At 33.3% G+C, this 21,917-nt stretch overlaps 3 protein-coding genes across 3 annotated transcripts; 2 read left to right on the forward strand and 1 right to left on the reverse strand.

Annotated features, from left to right (window-relative positions):
* Positions 1–1,504: 1,504 nt before the first annotated feature.
* LOC106636033 (lipase 3-like) lies at positions 1,505–8,525 on the reverse strand. The gene is made up of 9 exons (XM_089592130.1): positions 8,486–8,525; positions 6,944–7,180; positions 5,023–5,221; positions 4,224–4,341; positions 3,277–3,526; positions 2,844–3,002; positions 2,640–2,745; positions 2,309–2,556; positions 1,505–1,814 (listed from the first exon to the last, which is right to left on the reverse strand). Exons 2-9 carry the CDS (start codon positions 7,124–7,126, stop codon positions 1,641–1,643), a joined length of 1,437 nt encoding a protein of 478 aa, XP_089448256.1. The 5' UTR covers positions 7,127–7,180; positions 8,486–8,525; the 3' UTR covers positions 1,505–1,640.
* A 5,176-nt stretch (positions 8,526–13,701) lies between these two features.
* LOC106637937 (vanin-like protein 2) lies at positions 13,702–19,561 on the forward strand. The gene is made up of 6 exons (XM_089591920.1): positions 13,702–13,788; positions 13,861–14,001; positions 14,174–14,332; positions 15,486–15,954; positions 16,706–17,087; positions 18,230–19,561. The coding sequence occupies exons 1-6, from the start codon at positions 13,732–13,734 to the stop codon at positions 18,672–18,674; spliced, it is 1,653 nt and encodes a 550-aa protein (XP_089448046.1). The 5' UTR covers positions 13,702–13,731; the 3' UTR covers positions 18,675–19,561.
* Positions 19,562–20,037: 476 nt separating this feature from the next.
* LOC106637392 (N(4)-(Beta-N-acetylglucosaminyl)-L-asparaginase-like) lies at positions 20,038–21,783 on the forward strand. Its single transcript, XM_014350164.2, has 5 exons — positions 20,038–20,187; positions 20,536–20,692; positions 20,758–20,983; positions 21,060–21,358; positions 21,460–21,783. Exons 1-5 carry the CDS (start codon positions 20,073–20,075, stop codon positions 21,701–21,703), a joined length of 1,041 nt encoding a protein of 346 aa, XP_014205650.2. The 5' UTR covers positions 20,038–20,072; the 3' UTR covers positions 21,704–21,783.
* The last annotated feature ends 134 nt before the right edge of the window (positions 21,784–21,917 follow it).

Below are 21,917 nucleotides of genomic sequence, written 5' to 3' on the forward strand. Positions count from 1 at the left end.
ATTCAATTTTAAATAATATATGTAAGCAGTGTAATTTATTTTTCTGTTAAACGAAAAAACCATTTCGTACTGGAAAACTGTAGTAAAACACTTGTAAATGTTCTTAACGTTTACAGTTATAAAATAATTCTTGAGTACAAAATTATTCTACATGTTAACTGCGATTTTTACTAGATTAAGATAACATATTTTCGCAAATATTAATTAAAATATTAGCGAATTTTTAAATTTTTTTACTGATTTCGTAGTAAACGTATCTTCAGGGCAAAAATGTGTGAAATAAAGATATTTTATTTCATTAAAATGTTTTAACAACTAATTTTAGAAATGTCATGAACATATACTATTTGAAAATAATGCAATATTTGTCTCAGTGTGTTTAGATTTATGTTATTTTAAAACTATAGAAATAAGTTTTTATATAAATTAAAAATGCTTTTACATTGATTTGAAAAATTAAAGTTTTGGAAAACAAGATAGAGATTTTCGTACGAGAAGCCAGGATTAATTTTAGACAAGATCAGGACCACTTACGCAAGAGTACTACAACAAGATCCTTCAATTTTTCTATTTTTTATCAACAAGATGACACTTTTTACAATATTGTAAACACTTTTATAGCAAAAGATCTAGAAAGAACAGGACTTTACTCGCGACGGGCGGACGTCTCATTCGGTACTGGTAAGCTGACTCGCAGGACAGAGGAGACACTAAATTTCAACAATTTTTGGAGTTGGAGTGTGTATTTTTTTAATTACACACGTTCTCCCAAAGAGCAATCAAATAAGATTACTCTTTCTTAAATGGTTGAGTCTCGTGCTTACATTTTTTGAAATTTTATTTGACAATTCACATGTTTCTACTAAATAAACCGGGTAGACTGCAATCTTGAAAAACGCAGAATCACGCAGTGACTTTTTCAAAGACAGCGATATTACACAGGTTTGCTCGTTTAATTAGAGTAGTTTCACAAAATTACCTCCTCAAGAAGAGCGATTATGCAAAAATCACGCATTTTAAAGGTAAATTTTACACATTAGAGCAAACAGTGCAAACAACCGAGTCACATTGTATAAGTAATTTACAGCTTGCGAGTTTGTAATCGTAATATTAATTTGAATGACGACTCAGTACAACCGTACAAAACTCACGAATTTTTAAATTTTGCGCTATTGTGAGCCTGGACGCAAGAGAAGTTGAGTGAACGGAGGTACACAAATTCAATCTGCTTGTTGCCGTAATTTTTATACCTATATTTGTAATCAGCTGTGTCCTCTTTCCACGTACAACAATAATAAAGCAAAAATTTTCATGAAAATAAAACATATTTACTTCTTGAAAAGTATTTGTTTACTTATTTGTATTTATACTGTAACTAACATTTTTTGTAAGATTTGCATACCGCAAAACAGGTACACATATTATTGTTGAAATAATACTTCTTTACGACTTGATATTTTTCGTATGATTTGTATTTTATTTTTTATACTTTTTTTTACAACGATATAAACTATAAAAAAATGCTATTAAAACTCTTATAATATTTAAATTCAACCAATGTCTTGAATAATAAATATTTCAAATGTGGCACTACGTTGTTATATTTACTCGTGCTCCGAGCACTTAGCTACTCTTGAAGACTATCTTTCTGTAATTTTGTTATTAGTCACGTCCTCAACGAGTTCCAACAGCCGATCGTTCAATAAACTTTTCACATCTTGGGCCATTATAAAGTCCATGTGGCCAAAGTTTGGGTCAGGAACTTCTACCAATGCCACGACGTTTTTTAGTTTTTTTGATAATTCAATCACATCCTAAATCATTTTATACATATTTACTTCAAATACCAATACTGATAGTATTATTCATTACTTCACGACCATCCGGCGTCGGTGTGCGAGAACAGTCAGTGTAGGTAACTGAGAGCAGAGTGAAATAATCTATTATGTACTAGCAAATTTAATTTTTCGTACGAGCAGTGTATAAACGTCGTCGGTTCAATTATCACAAGAGAAAAATTTCGCCTTGGTTGGTACACCTGCTAAAGTGGACTCAATCCAAGCACTTGGTCATTGACAAGTAACAAATCATGTCCACGGTCGTACATGACAAAAATTTAATAGAAATGTACAATGTGACGTCAACAACACACTATATATTTGCATGACGTATGTTTTTGATAAAAATTTACAAAATTTGCTGTTTCTTACGATGCTTACATAAAAAAAATGGCCATATATTTTCGTGGAATTTTTTAATACCTAACAATAGTTAGTTGTGCCAATAAAAGGTAATAAATAATTTTTGCCCATTTGCCCTTTACAAATGAAGGGATAAAGAAAAGAAAAATTGTGACCCTGTACCAACTGTTCTCAAAGGCTTGGAACCACGAGTAATATTTTAAAAAGCGTACCCCTGATCCTACGAGGGAATCACCAAGTCCATAAAACAAGGCTACGGGTGCAACAATGTTGTTCAAGTTGTAAGACGGTGGCTCTGGTTGTCCGTATTTTTTCAAGTTTTTCTTCTCCCCGTGGTCGTACATTAGAAATTCCCCTTGGGATAAAAACATTGAATTACAATCGTATCCGTTTCACTGCGTGGAAAAAGTATAAGTTTTATCGATATTTTCATATTACTTGTTCTTTGTTTATCTCCATCTAAATGCATATTCTGTATGAAATGAAAAGCCGTTTGACGCGATGCTCCAGCTGGCAAAGCTGTGACTACGTCCGGCAATATGCTCTAAAAAAGTTTTCTCTTCATGAAATTTCACATCCGCATGATGGAATTGAGAAATGGATATTTTTCATTTCTAATGTGTATCTTAGTTCATTACTCACAGAGTTCAACTGACGAGGATTGTTACCATTTACAAAGCTCATTACTGTCAGACAGTAATCGAAGAATATGCTTTTAGTTCTACAAACGTTTTTCGATAATCTTGAAGTTGCGGCACTTAATGGAAGCAATTCATAAATTCTTGCATTTACCAAGAAATTCTGTAAATTACAAATAATTATGACATTTGATTCTTGGAAATACGACAGATCAAAGCTAGTTGATGAATTGTATTTCAAAATCAAACAAAACTATTAAAGACATTATATTATGTTGTTTCCAACTGGTGATTTCCTATGGATAAAAAACTAATTGAAGTAACAATACCACTTGTAGTTATATCAGTAGTATTTCTAGTAATTATTTTCGATGAGGGGCTATTATTAACAAACGTTGAATCGATTAATTGTTGACAAATAATTATGTATATGTTACTTTTATAGCTTCGCCGTTACTCTTCACAACTTTTGCGGCATGTGGAAGTGGCGATGCGTACCAATAAATAGCTGGGGCCAAACCAATCGCTAGTTTAATTTTTTCGTTGTACTCGGGCTTCGTGGATAGTAAAATGGTACTTATAGCCCCACCCATCGAGTGGCCCACGTAAATCAACGAGGGCTGCTGCGTTTCCTTTAATATGTAGTCAATCACTGCTGTAACGTCTAACAGGGCCATCTCGTGGTAACTGGTGCGAAAAAAGAAAAAAATAAGAAATATTATAAAGAATGCTAAAATTATTGTAATTTGTCTAAGTGCGATGTATTGTTACAACATAAATCCTGAAATTCATTTTCTAACGTATGTTGTGATGGATGTCATATAATTTTTTTCTCGTTGTTACTCGTCCCTTAAAATTTAAATTTTGATGAAAAATATTCATTTCTTCCATTAATAAGGTTTAACTTTAACAACAACATCCTTGTAGATTGCAAATCATAAAAAAAAATTCTAACCAATGACATATGCTTAAAAATTTTCTCTTTATTTTTTAATTGTTAACAGAAAAAATATAACTTTTTTCAATGGCTTTAAAGCATCGGTTGCAATTCATTCATTTGAAATACGTAATAATACGTAAAAAGTACGTCTAATTTGATTTTTTTTTTTAAATAAAAAAATGTTGTCCAATTAGATTCATTTTTCTTAAAATGTAAAAACCGTATTAGATTATAAAATGATTTTAAATTAATACATGGCCTTTTTTACATAAACAACATACACTACTATGTATATCAATCAATGACTTTAGCACCTTATTTCACTCGTACACAGTAGAGAAAAAATCAATCACTGGAAAATGTATTACATTCCTTAAACTATACTTTCATGTTGTTTTTTTTTTCATAAAAATCAAACATTTTTCTGATGAAAAAATTAATTACCTGAATTGCCAGAATTCTGCGTCATAGTCCGGTGACAGCTTGACGTGCGAGCGGGAGTATGTGTTTCCACGTGCATTGCCCAGCCAAACATCGTAACCAGCATCGGCTAACATGTACGCTAAAATCATCATTGTTACAATACTTATGGTCTAAAATATAACACTTTTTTCATCTCATACTCTCGGGGAGTGACTTATTACTGATACCCACTATTGAATACCACCCAATATTTAAGTGAATGTACATGGTAAACTAAACTTGATGACAATTGTCAGTAGTGAAGTTATGACGAACTGTGTATGTGTACATACGATATTAGCGTATTTTTATTTCAGTTCACGCTTGCAATATAAAAAAAAAAAGATCCAACATGCATTCTTGTTGTACACTATGTAGACATGCATTTACTAACTGCTAAATGTAAGAGATGTTTTCTGTTTCTCCCACTGGTGGATTTATGCTTCGTAAATCGTGAATTACATGTCCTCATAGTGTATATTTTTGATGATAAATAATCCTCAGGTTTGTCAAGATTTTTTTTGTAATAATTTCCGATATCTTGACAATTGATCTAGTTTTAAAATATAATTCAAGGTCCAAACCAACAATCATTTCATTTGCATTCAAATTGATATTACATTTGGAATTTATAGAGTAAACTATACTTTTAAATTTGTTACATTTACCAGTACCGCTCTGGGAGGTCAATAACAAAAAAAAAACCATCCAATTGTTAAAAAATTTCGTTGAAATAGCATACACAATTTAATCAATCAAAACAATGATATTTAAATCTCACAGAAATCAGACTCCGGGCCCATGAGAATCCATTGATCTGAAGATGAGAATAATCCATGCTGAAAATAAACGACTGGTTTTCCTGGTGCCTTTGGTTTATCCGGACTGCCAGGAATTCGGTGTATACGTAGTTTGTAGCCGTCTTTCGTCGTCACGGTATGTTCCTCGGCAGGATAGCCGTGCTCGTCCACCCTTGCCATCTTGTTTTTTTTTTTTTTTTTTTTTTTTTTTTTTTTTTTTTTTTTTTTTTTTTTTTTTTTTTTTTTTTTTTGAAATAAAAAAAACATTTAGTATTTTATGCGACACGTGCAACGAATTCTCGTTTTTACTCGAGCGCTCATCGACGAGGTATGGGTCGAGGTAGTCAATAATGAAGATGAATCAACGATCTGACAGAAAAAAAACCTGTACATTTGAGTTATTTTGAACAGAAGTAAAAGTATTAGAAAAAGTCTATGGTATGCGAATGACCGCCCGAGTCATAGGTGATGGCTGCAAGAACTTTATTACTTGTTTCTTAGGTGGGAATGTTTTGTTTTTCATTAATTTAGTCAGCAATATTACTCTTATTCCTTGTATGACAACGCAAAATTGAGTATTATACTTCCAGTCAAGAAAGGCAAAAATGTTAACTATATTTCAATTTTTTTTTTTTGCTTTTCCAGCAAGTCTTTTATAGCAGTTGTAGTTACTATGGTTCTACACGTGTTGTAGTGTAATGCTGATACTTTTTTGGACTTGAGAAAATACACAGTCACTTTAATAGGAAAAATTGAGATTCATACGAAAAAAACTACTCAAATCAGGGAAAAAATTTTACTGAAACATTAAAAACGTTTGTAAAAACATTGTTTTTTACGTACATTAAAAAAGTTATAAACATAAAATCGTGATATGGCACAATGATTCAACTCGTATGGTATCATCCATCAAGTCTTATTGAATTTTATCAGAATAACTATTAGGAACAAAACAATTATAAGTAAGCAGGTATTATTTCGATCAAGTGTTTGTATTCGAGTTATATCTGTACGATTTATCAAATATATGAGTAAAAAATATTTGAATAAATTAACACTATTAAATAAACAAGTGAATTGTTTTTTTTTTTTTTTTTAAGGATTCTGCAGAAAAATCTAACAAAATTATTCAAATTGTTCACTTATCTCAATATCTATAACTATTTTTGTAGTTAAAAAAAAAAGTTTTAAAAATTTTAAATTCACTAAGATAAGTTGATTTAATCAAGACAAGTTAATTTCTTAAAAATTATGTATTCAAGTTAAATCTTCAATCATAAGTTTTGCAATTACTTAAAAAAATCTTTTTTCTTTTAATTATACCGTAAAATCATAGTCGTCAACATATTGGTTTAACAATATTTATTCATTCATTGGAAAAAATAGTTTGTTTGAAAATTATCTTTTAATTTCAGAGTTGTAGTCAATTCCTTGACGATTCTCAAAAGATTATGTGTGAACTGGTGATTTTTAGGGAGCTATTACCTCAAAAACTACATCAATGACGACAGTATCTCTCCATTAAAAACGAATTTGGTACATTTTATCAACATAATCTCTGATTTCAAGTAGACTCTTTTCTCGTAGTTTAGAAACGCCTAAACCATCACCTTAAATAGTTAATAAGCAAATTACTGTAATTTAAAATTTTGTAATCATTAAAGTGCGTCAATTTATTTATTTTTTAATACTTTACACAGAACTTACGCAGTTGTTTATATGAATCGCGTTTGATGAGATTTTATTAACTTCTAAACTTGTTTTCGATTAGTTTAAAAAAAAAAAAAATATATTTTCTGGAGTGAAAAGGTTGCAATGATAAATGAATAAATACATTAAACGTAATGAACTTATGATTCATTGAATATGCTTTGGTGAAAATTGAGAAATACATTCACTCACGAAATCAATGCTTTCAAAGCCTCCAATTGACTCGTCAAAGCCGAGTTTTTTCGCTGCCATCTGAACTCGGCTGTGTATATACCTCTGGCGTGCAAATCTACCCGGTTTTTCGCCCAAAAACTGTATTAACTGAGGTGACACGACGGCCCAGCATAGAGCCATTATTAAGAGTGAAGTATTCATTGTGTCCCCTTTTTGCTTATTTAACTATACAATTAACGATGCTCTGTAAAAGAACCGAAAGAAAAATGATGAATAATTACATGAAATGTATGGTTAACTCATTGGTTTTTTTAGTAAATGATTTTTTTGTTCCTCCTTCTCGTAATCTATAAAAAAATCGACTATAGTAAAAAATTTAATGTGTGAATCTAACAGCGTTTGCGATTAAGTTGGATAAATAATGTGTAAAACTAATGGAGCTGACTATTATAAATCACTAAATATTTCACTGTATATGGATACACAGGATAAATTAAAATACAAAAAAATTGTATTCGATTGATTTGCTTTACAAATATCAAAAAAATGTTATAATAAATAATTTAAACTTTGTTATAAAATTTGAAATTATCTTGCAAACGTGAAATAATTTAAGAAGTGAAATCCAATGAAAGCATTAAGTATTAGTTTTTAACACGTTTTTTATTTTTAATGATTTGTGAATTCATTGAAATTTATTTATTTAAACAAGATTCATTGGTCTCACAATTTTCATTCAATTTCAGACTAATTTAATATATATTTAAGATAATTTGTAAATACAATGCTTTTTAAGTTTCACAATTCCTGTTTAATTAGATAAACCGAAAACAATTTTTTTTTAAGTATTTCAATCCAACTATACATAATGTCAAGTAGGAAAAACGTGTTTGAATTCAGGAAAAACGTTGATTTTTTCAACGAAGAAACTTCTTCGTTTACCTATAATCATTGTGATACAATTTAACTCATCAACATGGATAATCAGATATAGGTAGTTTGAATGCGCACAATATTTATTCATTAATTTTTTGCATAACAATCCGTTCCTTATTTTTGCTCCTAATTTTTTTTTCATAAAGCAGTTATCTTGTACTTATGTATGTTCATCTAAAAAATGTATTGCGATAACAATGTAATTAAGCTGAGGATATTTGGCTTTTCATGTGATTTTAATACATAAGGTCTGCAAGAAACATTAGAAAATTTATAACACGTACAAAAAGCTTCGCGTGCAAAAACAAAAATCATCGCGCTTGTACAAATTTATATTCATGGATAAAAATTTTTCTCATTGGAATGAATCGTGATTGTAGAAAACACACTTGTTACATGGTAAGTATATTCGAATCCAGTTTTTCGTCCAAGACAATAACGCTTCTTCCACAAAATAAAAAAAATCAAAAAGTGCACTCGTCTCCTCTACAAAAAATTAATATACTACGCGCAGCAACGTCGATTAGGCTGTTTTCTCTTGTACAAGTAAGCGAGTAAAATCGTGGTTGTTTGGGCTCATCTATCCTTTTAAAACTTATCTTAAGAGAGTAGAAAATAAATTACATCAGAAGCACATGAAAGACGAAGTTATTGCTTCGACAAGTCACGAGTAACTATCGTTGTACCGCGTGCAAACTTCGTGTAGCGCTTCACTAACGAGAGGGGGATAAAATGCTTAAGGAGAAGAACGTCACTTCACAAAATGATATCTTTCAAATTTGAATTGAAACTAAGTAGTGATGAAGTGTTACAATTAAAGCAAAAGATGATCACAATATCCTAGAAATGTTAAAATTTGTCCCAATTATATCAAATAAAAATGTTGATGTTCTTACACGAAAACCAAAACAAGCATTTGTTTCTTTTATTAATTTTTAAAAGTAGTTCACTCTAAAAAAATTGTCAAAATACTGTACCTTTCAAACTATCCGACGTATTAAATCTCGGACCATCAACTTTCATCCGAAAATCACACAAAACAGAGCTTTGCACGAGCATTGGCTTGTATACCCGCATTTGTCGATTCCATTAGGCAAGAGCAGGCTGACTTGCAATAGAGTAAAACCTCGAGTGTGAAAATTTACAATTATAGAATGTGTAATTTTTATAATTATATAAAATCATGTATAAACAGTAATTTATTCCAATCGGACGAATCTCGTACACACACGTGTCAAAGCGGAATGTAACGATTAATAATCAAGCAGGATAAAATTTTGAGAAAAGCCAAATTACAAAATTGCTTTTTCGAAAACGGCAATACGACGTAGATTTGCTTTTTCGAAAAGAATGATCCAGCAAAATTTCTTTTCCGAAAATAAAACTATGAACAAATACGAGTGCAAACTCTGACTCTTCGTGGTACTTTTATATATAATTGTTAAAATAAACAAAAAAGTATATTATAATTGTTCCAGACCATCGTATAAAATAATAGCTTCGTTCTCCACTTTGGACATTCTTACCTACATTGATACTTGCTACAGTGCATATTGGGACGACATTTATGCGTAAATTATTTATGCACGAATTTTGCCATTTTTAAAAAGTCCTTACAGCTCATGGTTTTGAAAATAAGTTTTTCAACGTTCTCAAATCGTTGATAATTTTTTTTCCTTATGATTGGTAAACAGTGTTGGATCGTGGGATTGTTTTTTCGCGGGTCACTCAAACAAAGATCGCGCTGAGCTTCATTCTGACATGATGGCCCGTAACGTATAGGCAGCCGCCCTGAAATAAGCTCTCACATTTTATTGTAACATTCCCAATGGGAGTAAAAATTACTTGTAACGGCAAAATCGATCGAAGCCTAAAATTAATCCACCGATAATGCATACACTCAAAGTCAAAAGCTATGTCCAGTAAGAGATACATCAGAAACAAAGAAAACGAAGATAAAATAGGGTATGAAATGAAAAAATCTTCGGCATCAAAATGAAAATTCAAAAAATTTACATCCATTTTTCTTTATCCTATTAACATACAGTTGTATGTATCGCAACTCGCAAGCTTTCAATCGTACCCGATGTAATACGCGTAGGTATATAGACAGTCGTGCGTACACGTACACCGGCTAATAGTATATACTTATTATGCGTAAGTGCGCGCGCGCGCAACAACCAACCCTCGCTTGACGACACTCGTCTCTCTTTCGTTTTCCTCCTCCCAAAGCAGCGTCGAACCGACAGAAGCTGCAGCCAGTGCCACGCTGGGCTCCCTCTCGTCCCCTCGTACCCTACTGATTTTTCGTACACCCGTTGTATTGTTCACCACCGATGATTTACACACCGGCCGGCTCATGTTCTTACACACTTTCGGCCAACAGGAAAGAGGTGTCGCGTCATATATTTTTAGACCAGCCTCCCTTCGCCATTCAGTTTCCGACTTCTTTTCTCGTTGTCACGTCTCCGTCTCTCTTTGCGTATACCTTTCATCGCTTTAAGCATTTCCTTTCCTCTTTGTTTTTTTTTTTTTTTTATTGTTGTTGTTTTTTTTTTTTTTTTTTTTTAACCTTCCCTTAGCCTCGACCTGGTCGCTCCGAGCAGAGCTCGCTCGTATAGGGCTTGCGGTTGATGCAGCTAAAGAAAAAGTGCCAAGTGCTTGGCATTGCAATACATATTAAATATACGACAGTGACGCTTGTTGCTGTGCCCACGTTTGAGCTGCTGCGCGAGAGTGCGGTTGATGCGTGTGTCTGCGAGTGGTGCGGGTGAAAGTCGGCGATTCAGCTGGACCGAGACCTTGACCGTGAAAACAAGCGAGGTAGGTTTTTGCATGACTCGTTCGCGCGCTCTCCACCAGCAGTGTGGTTTTCATTGACATATTATTTCCTTACCCTCATTCCATCGTTATGTAATCCCTCTTTTGTGCAGGTATCGAGTGGGGCAATTTACGTCCAATGGTCACTTGCCCTGGTGATTTTTTCATGGTGCAAGCGATTTTCAATTATATGATTTGTTTTAAAAGATGCCTATCGATGTGGTAATAATCGCGAGTCAAAACGTTTTTGTGAAATTAATTACGTTCAATTTATTGATTGATAATAATGAGAAATCGAGATGAAATTTAATGCAGTGACGATATTAGACCAAAGAATACAGTCGTGCGTTAGGTCGAGAGGCTATTTTTAAAATATGCCAGACGATGGCTGTCCGTGATAAAATTCTGATTGTCATGAGATCGGATAATTTAAAAGTATTTTTTTCGGTAATTTAAAAAAATGTATTTTTAAAGGTTTTTAAAAAATTTCGTGCGATATAATTTGAAAAATAAAGTTTGAACACATTTGGCTTACTATTTTTTTTTAAATAATTTTTCCATACGTAGTTAAAAGATTTTTATAATTACATAAGTTATTAGTTATTGGTAATCAACGTAAAAAAATTTTAAGATGTTAGAGGTAGATGTTGCTTTTTTTATTGATTTTGTAAAAAAAACAAATTTATTTTTATGACCTTTAAGAAGAACATTCTGAATTGATTGTGTACAAAAATTTAACAGTTAAATTCTAGGTACATTACATAATAAAAAAAAAACATCCCACAATGACTGTAAGTGGGTTAGTAGATTGTAACGTAGGTCATGAAAATGTTTGTATTATTTTTAAGTAAGGAATTCTCGCAAGAACAACAGAAATCCAGTTACAAAGTGGAACGGAAATGAATTTTCAATGTTTTTTATCAATCGAATGAAAATTAAAGAAATTCTAGAAAAACAAAGCAAAAAAACTATGTTTATTATTCACACTTTTGATATATCATATATTGTATGAAACATATTTTGCATTTCACGCAAGTGGCCGTGACGAGATATTTTTTATGACTGTGGAAAAAAAACAGTTGCTTGATTTAACGAATCTTGTTACTAAATATACAAGTTCGTCACACTCTCACGCGCGAGATACTTTGTATTAAATGTGAACATTATTTTTGTGGCTACGCATTCCTAGAGTGTACACGTTACCCGACGGACTCGAATTCAAGTAGATGCTATTTGAAACTAAAACATCGTAGTTCTTGTATCAACTTTTTTTTACAAAACATAAATGTACATTTTACAAAAAATCAACTGAGTATCTGTGACATCATTATTTTGCAGTAGTCAGCGAAAATAATCATTAATAATTTTATATCAGAAAAAGTTAATGTGTACCATCTTCTTTTCGACAATTTGCTTATTTTAAACATTTTTTATTCATCTGTCTAAGCCGAGCTCAGTGAAAATACTTGATATTATAATACATACATTTCTCTTAATTTTTTTTTTTGTTTGTAAATTTTTAATAATGAATGCCATTGGATAAATCTTAATTCAACGAAATGTTACATAACTTTTCAAAATTTTCTCAAATTATATATGGTGTTTTTATCTTAGACTGTAAAAATAAAAAGAAGTAGGTTGACGGTAATTGGCTTTCAAATTAATACTTGAGAACTGAAAACTAATAAAAATTAGACGGCACTTTTTAAAAACACAAATAGTTAAATACTTTTTAGTTTTATTTTTCAACTAACAACAATATTTTCTTTATAGATGAAAAAAAAATTTTTTCTTTCTAAATAAATCTCCGACAAAAAATAATTATAGTATCAATTTCGACATAACTTTTATATAGCTTTTTTAGATTATACTAAGGGATAATATACTAGATTGTAAACATGTTTAAACATATATCTAATTTATCTAATATTTAATGATACATTATAATGTAACCATCAATTTAAATTAGACTAAGTAAGGAATTAAAGTCACTCGCCTGGTCACTTTTTTAAAAATAATTATTTAAACCACTATCTAAAATCAAAACTGTTTTCTGTTTCTAAGTAAAATCTACTTTATTTATTGTTTAATGAATTTAACAAATTTCTTTTGCAAAAATCTATGATTGTAGCCAAAGATGTTTAGATAATGTTATTGAATTTACTGAACATGATATCTGCATATATCGAAGATGTGATTCATTTGGTCGAAGAAAAAAAATCAGCAAAATTTAAAAAAATCTGTAAAATTTGTGAAGTTAAAAAATTATTCTAAACAATTCAACCCATTATGACGGAAGTAAACATCAAGTGTTAACTATTGTCGGTACTTTCCCGACTGATAAGTATTTTTGCACTTTATAAGATAACAGGGTTATATTTAATCCTAAAGATTACCATTTATTAATGTATGATCAATTCCTTATCAGACAGCGCGACGCGACTTGATAAGACCCGCACTTGAAGAGGTATTACATTCACACGACGTCTTCAGTTGTGTTTCGAGTACAAGTCGCTCCGAACAAAGTATTGTGAATACCACGCTTTTTAAACTCGTACTATTTTTTACTTATTTATCAAATTTATTTTTTATTCAACTCCATTAAATTTACTTTATTTACATCAGTTAATTTTCAAATTTTATCCTTAGCAGGGGTCCCTTTTTTCAATGCCTATAGTATAAATTCTTGACTCGTGCACAATGACTGTATCTACAAGTTCCAATAATCCTTAAAATTCTGATAGAATGAGACATAAATAAAAAAATTCGAAAACTTGTCCAAGACCATAACTAAAGTTAAGTGTTTGTCACAGGAATGCATCCCGTCTCACATTAACTTGGTACTTTAGTGAGGCAGTACTGTGAAACCTTTTTCCACTACTTTGTCAGTCAAATAAAAATACGAATCTCTACATGAAAATACTCACGGCACGATAAATTTTTTTCTCTTTCCCTGTACAATATGCAAAATTAAATATTTACACTTTAAGTACAGAATAATATTTTGAACAACAATTTTCCAGCTGAATGAACTGTGAATTAGAATAAAAATGACGTTTCTTTGGCGAATCATATTGGTGATTTTATGTCCTCTCGTGACTTATCAGGTGACTTTTTTTACTATTTAAAATTTTTATCGCACAAAATAACATTACAGGTATTTTCTTTTCTTTTCGTAGCACTCGCTGCCTTCCCTGCCCAGTTACATCGGAGCAGTCGTCGAATACACGCCGGTAACTAAAAAATCCGAAGATGGACGAAGCCCCGGGGACGCCAATGCTGACAATTACCTAAAATTTATCAAGAAAGCCAAAGAACGCGTAAGTATTTTATCCTGCTCATTCATATTTATTTTTTTTTATGTTATCACAATTTTTTTTATTAATATTATTATCTTATTATTATTATTGTTTTTATAACTATTATTACTATAATTGTGGACACACTAACATTAATATTTACTTTACATAATTTTTTTCTGTGTTTTTACAGTTGGTGGACATAATAGTTTTTCCCGAGTCAAGTCTATCACTTCCATCATCGGATAACAAAACAATAGCCCGAAGCGAGGCTGCCTCCTACATTCCGGATCCAAAGGACAACGTCGTGCCATGCCATCAGAAGCAGGATGATCCAAAAAAATTCGCAAGTGTACGTAATCAATAATTGAAAATGTCAATAATCACAAGTAGAACCACTGAAATCATAGGAGTGCCGTATTTTTATTTAATTTGTAATAATTACATTTATGCTACATCTGCGTTGCTTTACTTCTACTTCAAGGCTATAAATATACCGTGCTAACAAAACCTGCAGGAGCTATTCCATTTTTCTAAAATTATCCACATACTTACTTTTTTTTTTTTTTTGTAGCTCTGCGATTAATCTATAATACCTAAACTACAAAATAGTAACATTAATAGAAATAATAAGTAGTTGATAGATATCTTATACAACTTACCTTATTTTAATATTATGATAATTAATAATTTGGAATATTCGATATTCTTTGATTTAAAATTAGACGTAGAATGGACTATATTTTACATTATTTATTTAATCGCAATGGTTCATTGAGCGACGTTTCACTGCATATAAGTTGTTACTTGTAATAATTATTTTAAAAAATGTTTGACAATAATTATGGTAAATAATATAAATTTAATATAAATAATTACTCAACTAAGGATATTCCGTTTATGAAACACAATAGATTCTATTTATTAAATTTAATTTTATTGAAATTAAAATTTTTTTTTACTTAGAATGTATTTCTATTAATGGAAAGTATATAATTCATACTTAATTTTTTAACTTAAAAATGTTACTAGTGATATAGTTTTGTTCCTAAAATGTTGTTGGTAGGTCAAACGTTTTCCTTTTCCGAGACGTGTTTCAGAAATAAAACTATAATTTTTCGGGTAACTTTTTCCAATTTCATGTAATAGTAAAGATAGTCTATAAATACATATGTGCAAATTAAACTACCTACGCTAAGTTTTACAAGGATAACTTCAAACTACACATTATGTTTACCCTGTACTTTATTTCAATACCCCAGGAAGATACAATTTTTTACATCATATTAATAATAATATCATATAATTACGTAATCATAGTAATATGATATAACAATTTTAACATGATATAATTATATTTTTACTATCATTATTATTATTGATATTATTATTGTTGTAATAATAATAATTATTATTATTATTACTACTACTACTACTATTATTATTATTATTATTATTATTATTATTATTATTATTATTGTTATTACACAAATTATACCCCACAGTCCTTGGCCAAGTTGTCGTGTGGAGCCCTGGACTATCAAATGTACGTAGTGATAAACCACCGAGAAAAAGTTGACTGCCAAGCAAACACCGAAGGCTGCCCGGCTGATGGGTTCCTGATCTACAACACCCACGTGACCTTCGATCGGAAGGGCCGGGTTATATCGCGGTACCGCAAGTATAACCTCTTCGGTGAGTTGGGCACCAACAGGACCGCGTGGGCTGAGCCCACCGTCTTTGATACGGACTTTGGAGTGCGGTTTGGCCAGTTCATCTGCTTCGACATACTCTTCGAATCACCGGCGGTGAATCTCACTCGTGACCTTGGGGTCACTGACATCGTCTACTCGGTTCACTGGTACTCTGAATTGCCCTACGCATTTAATAATGAGGTCCAAGCTGCCTGGGCTTACGCTACCGATACGAACTTTCTTGTATCTGGGCATAACAATCCGGTTACTGGGAGTGGAGGTGAGGGGCACTGTATTGTGTTTACTTAAAAAAAGTATTAGTAAAGTTTTTTTTCTTTTTTGAGATAACGATGAGAGCTTTAAAAATACTCTTTGATATTTTGAGCGGAAAATTTATGAAAAAAAAATTGTTAAAAATAAGCACAAGTAAAAAAAAAAATCAAATAATTAAAAAAAAAAAAACAGTGCTTTTCCGTAAGCCTCCATGAAACAATCTTAATTTTTTTCGACGCTTCTTTAGCTTAAAAATCTTCCTGTCCTTAAAAATGCTCTCATTATAAATTATAAGAAATAATATCATTTTTTAGTTTTGTCATGTTTTTAATTTTCGTTACAATGTACTCTAAAGGTTATCCACGTGGAGCAGAAAAAAGTGTTTGTTAGTTCCGACGAGGTATCATTATAAACTCGATATATATGCACTTTCTCGGAAACTGACAAACATGTTGTCTCTTGATCCTCCAAAATAAAACACGACTTGCAAAATAAGAAACCGTAATGCAGGCAATAAATTAAAAATTCCACGTAGCAATGAGTCATGGTTTTTCTTTTTTACTACGCTACTCGCTATCAAATATCCATCTTGTTACGAAGTACGCATAATCCAACCGATTAAGTACTTTAGAGAAAGCTCTTCTACATTTTCTTCACAGACTCTTAATTCGAGCTCAAGCAATTTTGCGATTTTCGTTTATTTATGAAATTATCATTATCGTTGTGTAAAACCTCGATCAATCCTTTCCTGTTACCAGGAAGTGGCATCTTTATCGGCCGCCAAGGCCACGCGCACACGGTCTCGAGGGACCTACCAGCCAACGTCCTCGTAGTGTCGGAGATCCCCAAGAAAATCAATGGGAAGCGAACCCTCGCGATCGACCGCAGCAAGCTGTACACCTACGAGTTCGACAGATCGGAAATCTCGACGTCGCCCGAAGCCACGGCCCAGCCCAGCGGCCACTACTTCTACCGAACGACTGACCTGTCCAACTACACGTCCGAACTGATCGTGACTCCCGAAAAAAACGATGAGACCCACTACAGCAAGCGCCTGTGCAACCACGGCCTGTGCTGCGATTTCGAGCTTAGGGTTGGCTTCAGCAAGTCCATCTTCGAGCCTGGCAGCGCGTACTACAGGTGGGCTCAACCCCTTTTTTTCTGCTAATTCGACAGACAGAGATGGACTGTATACTTGAGAAATTTTTAAATACCGATGATTGGTTTATTTTAATTTTATTTAATATCATTTACTCGTAATTAATTAATTTAAGTACAACAATTAAATAAAATAATTTAATTATTCTATAATTGCAATAGAATATCAAGTAAACTATATTATTAAATTTATCATCTTTAATAAAGTATTCCAAACTTTTTAATTTTTAATAACAACATTTAAATATTTTATTAATAATACAAAATTCAAATCATTTCATTACAAATGCCATATTTTGAATAAAAATTTTAATATTTAAAAAAAATAACCATGTCTGAATTTGGTCGAAGTATTAAAACTGAATAACCAGATACATTTGTATTTGGGTAATGTAGTTCAAATAAAATATTATTTGAAAACGTAACAATAAAGTCATTACTTTACTCAAATATAAAAGTAATGATTATTTTATTCTTACTATTTCTATTAAATACGAAATAATTGATGGTTTGTTTGAATTTTTTCGATAAAAAATATAAGTTATTAATGGTGTTTTAAATTTAGTTCAATAAATACAAAAGTGATTGGGGATCCATCCTAATAACTTCGATAAAAAAAAAAATTAAAAAAATAGTAAAAAAATAGTAAAAAAAATTTTTTAGAGCCAAGCTGACATGCAAAATAACGTTTATACATTTAAATAACTATAATTGAAAATATGAGGTTGGTACTGTATTTAACAAAACGTTTAAGAAACGATTTATTTTTTGGCCTCAGTACGTTTACTTACAGAAAAGTATAGTGAACGGCAAAGGAAAAAAACAATAAGCACATGATCGTTTTTGACAAGATTTTGCCGTTTCTAAGTACAAAAAATGCCCTTTCTTTCATACGCATGATACCAATTCTGTCACTATAAACTATTTTTTTATATGTCCTTACGTTGACTTACAATTTTTTAAACTATTTTTCCTAGTATATTCATTAAAGCAATTAAAATAAATCTGCAATTAAACAATTAAATTTTCACAGTGACAGTTACAAGTACTTATTTTATAACGACTTCGCTCATTTCTGCCTTTCGGTTCATGCGAGCTTAAACTATTATACACTACCTCTACAGATACCGATTAGTTGCCTTCAACGACCAGATGTCGTTTGCCGGTCGAGGCTCCGGTCGGACGCAGATCTGCGGGGTAATCGCCTGCCTGAACGAGACGATCGACAGCTGCGGTCGACTCCTCGAGCCAAGCGAGAAAATGGCCCTGCCCATAAAGTTGGAGGTGGACATTAAGGTGCCAATCAACATAGACGAGAGGACTGTGTTCCTGCCGGTGACGCTCCAGAGGTCGGGGCCCGTGAGTTCGCCGCTGCCGCTCAACGTCTCGGAATTCAAGTTTGTCGAGGATAACGAGCGAGTGGAGATGGGACTGCGGAAGGCTAGGGATGACCTGTTGACTTTCGTCGTTATCGGGAGGAATTTCGGGAGGAACGGCGCGACTGGTTTGCCGATCTTTTCGGTGGTCATTGTCCTGATGGTCCTTGCTTCACTGGTGCTCGCGTACTGAAGATGGACATTGGTTAATGGTTTTTTGAGTGTGGTAGTTTTAAATGTCAAATTTTATTTTTTAGTTATAATATATACCCAAGAAAATCCCTTCATTGTATCCTAAATTGGAAATCTTAATTGTTAACCCCATTTAAAAATTAATTTGGTTTTTTTATTTTACTTAAAGTTATTAAATTATTATTGTTAAAAATTACTAAAATCTTATTGTATAGCGTTAAAACTATCTACTCGATTTTTTTAGGCATTTGTAACGTTAAAAATATTAAAACTCTCCAACAGTGAAAAAAAAAACAGTAAACAATACAAACTAGAATTGCAATCTAATTTGTGTGTAGATCAGTTTATAATAACGAGAATACATATCAGTTAAAAGTAGGTAATTTTATAATTAATGATTACGAGTTAAGTACATATAAAAAATATATTTATGCACACTCAATCGTATTAGTGCAAAGACTATTGTCTGGAATTAATGAAAATCGATCTTACAGTTTATTGTTGTATTCCAATAAAGGAGATTATTGTGGTACACACATCAGTAAGCCTCAAAAATGAGTCTCAACATTATACTTTTAATACCTTCTAGTTATCTTGTACAAAACGTTTGAAAAAGTCAGTACAAAGATTGTCTAACGTACACACGTAAAAACTAAGAGAAAAAAAATGAATCAATAAATAAATAACATGTGTCAAAATTACGAACCAAACATTGACTTTTGTATTGACCAGTATCAATATGTATACAATATTCGAATAATATACGTACACAACATTATCGAGTTTGAGTCAATAAATCTTAAATTTCTCAAATACTATAAAACCAGGCCTTGTGATATATTGATACATTAAATTTATAGTGATAAAGTAAGAGTCTCATAATTTATAGAATTTTTCGGAAATGTCACGATAATCCCATTAACTTTTTGTCGCTATTGTTGTACGTTGTTTCCAATAAAAAAAAAAAAAAAAAAAAAAACGTAAAAACTCCTTGTAAAATAGTTGCAGATCTTTATTACAATTTCATCTCATGTAAGTACCGACTTTCAAATTCCATCGAGTGAATATTTTTCATTTGAATCTTCCAAGTAACTAATTGTACTGATGATAAAACGATTAAACAATATCTGTGAAAACGTAAAAAAAAAAAAAAAATCAATGCACAAGACAAACAGAGCCACGTACATATATACATCTCCATAAGAATGACGACAGTAAAAATAGCGATGTACGATACGGATATCTCTCGAAAGTGGACGTTTGATTGAAGCTGAGTGGAGAAAGAGACGAGCGACGCAGTCGGTGCGGCGAACGTGCTGGTGTTTCATCGTCAATTTTTTCGCAACTCGTACAACATTCAATGGAGCAGCGCTGGCGTGCCTATAATTCAAAAAGCACGATGATACAGTTATCGTTGTTTTTATTGCCGTTGGCATTGTTGCTCGCCAGTGGAAAGGCACTGGTCAATCCGGTGGTCATTGTGACGTGGAACTACCCAAACGCGACCCAAAAAGGTACTGTACATCCATCATCCAACCAACAATTTGTACACTCCAGTGAAAACAATTACAGTAGAATCTAGTAAAAAGATCTCATACAAGTATAAATGAGAGCAACGATTCCACCTCGTCTCCACTTGAAAACATTTCCGGACTTGACGAACATTTGAAAATTTCTCGCACAACGTAATTATACGAGACGACTTTATCTTTAATTTGACGTGTCGATGCATCTCATTCTGAGATAAGCAATGTATCGCTCTTCGATTCCTCTACACATTGTGTTAATTCATCGTGTGCTCACAAAAACTGTGACTTTATGAAGAAAAAAAAAAAAAAAAAAAAAAAAAAAAAATCCTCTAGCTTGGGAGACACTGTCCATTGAGAAACAAAGCGCCCTGGACGCGGTCGAGAGAAGCTGCGCGCTCTGCGAGCAGATGCAGTGCCGCGGGACTGTGGGCTACGGCGGGAACCCGGACGAGAACGGCGAGACAACCCTCGATGCCCTCATCATGGACGGGTGAGCTCGTCACTTATATTTATTTTCACCCCACTTTCCATAAAAATCAAATAAAACATCATCAGAGTGACGATGGACGTGGGCGCGGTCGGTGGGATCCGAAACGTCAAGGACGCGATCTCCGTTGCCCGGAAGGTCATGGAAAACACCAGGCACTCGCTACTCGGTGGCGAGCTCGCGGCCGACTTTGCCGTCCAGATGGGCTTCAAGAAGGAGAGCTTGCAGACGGACAAGTCGCGCGGGCTCTGGGAGACGTGGAAAGCTGGCCACTGCCAGCCCAACTTTTGGGAGGTAGGTGGAATTAATGAAACACCCCCCCCCCCTCTCTCTCTTTTTTTTCCAACGACAACGTGTCTCTCAACGCCAGAACGTCACGCCCGATACGTCCAAGAGCTGCGGTCCGTACCACCTCGCAAACTCCAACGGGGAGCCAACGAGCAGCGGCGGTCCCCACAGCGACGAGGACAACCACGACACGATCGGTGTGCTTTGCCTGGACACTTTGGGCCGAGTAGCCGCGGGGGTTTCTACGAACGGACAAAAGTACAAGGTGCCGGGCCGCATCGGGGACTCGGCGGTCACGGGTGCCGGGGCTTACGCGTCGGGTGACTCGGGCGCGGCTGCCGCCACCGGCGACGGCGACGTCATCATGCGCTTCTTGCCCAGGTTGTTAAGTACATGTTTCCCATGTAACGTGTACCTATACCTATACCTATATATATATACGTACTTTTTGTTACGACTAACTCGGATGATTGGTCCAACAGCTTCCTCTCGGTGGAGCTGATGAGGATGGGCGCGTCGCCGAGGGCCGCGGCGGAAACGGCGGTGCGCCGGATGGCCAGGTATTACCCAAAGTTCCGCGGGGCCGTCATTGCCTTGAACAAGGAGGGAGAGTATGGGGCCGCGTGCCACGGCTACGACAATTTTCCCCACTACGTGGCTGACGTCGGGACCCAGGGCGCCAAGGAGTTGAGCGTACCTTGTCTCGTTGTGCCAAAGAATCTGTGACTTGCTCTCCGTTCTTTTTTCTTTTTATCTTTTTTGATGTAGAAAAGCTGCAAAAATTATTAAATTTCAATTGAATGATACAGTTTTCTTTTCTTTTTTTTTTTTTGATGGTACGTGGTTTATTTTTACAGCAACATTAAGAGATCCCCCCCTGCATCGTTGCATTTTCATCTATCACGTACCTGTTGATAAGCCACTGATTACATTTAAAAAA

The sequence above is a fragment of the Copidosoma floridanum genome, unplaced genomic scaffold (assembly GCF_036245765.1).
Source record: "Copidosoma floridanum isolate Cflo_tuat_1 unplaced genomic scaffold, Cflo_Japanese_pri ptg000014l, whole genome shotgun sequence".
In the NCBI taxonomy this organism is placed as follows: Eukaryota; Metazoa; Arthropoda; class Insecta; order Hymenoptera; family Encyrtidae; genus Copidosoma; species Copidosoma floridanum.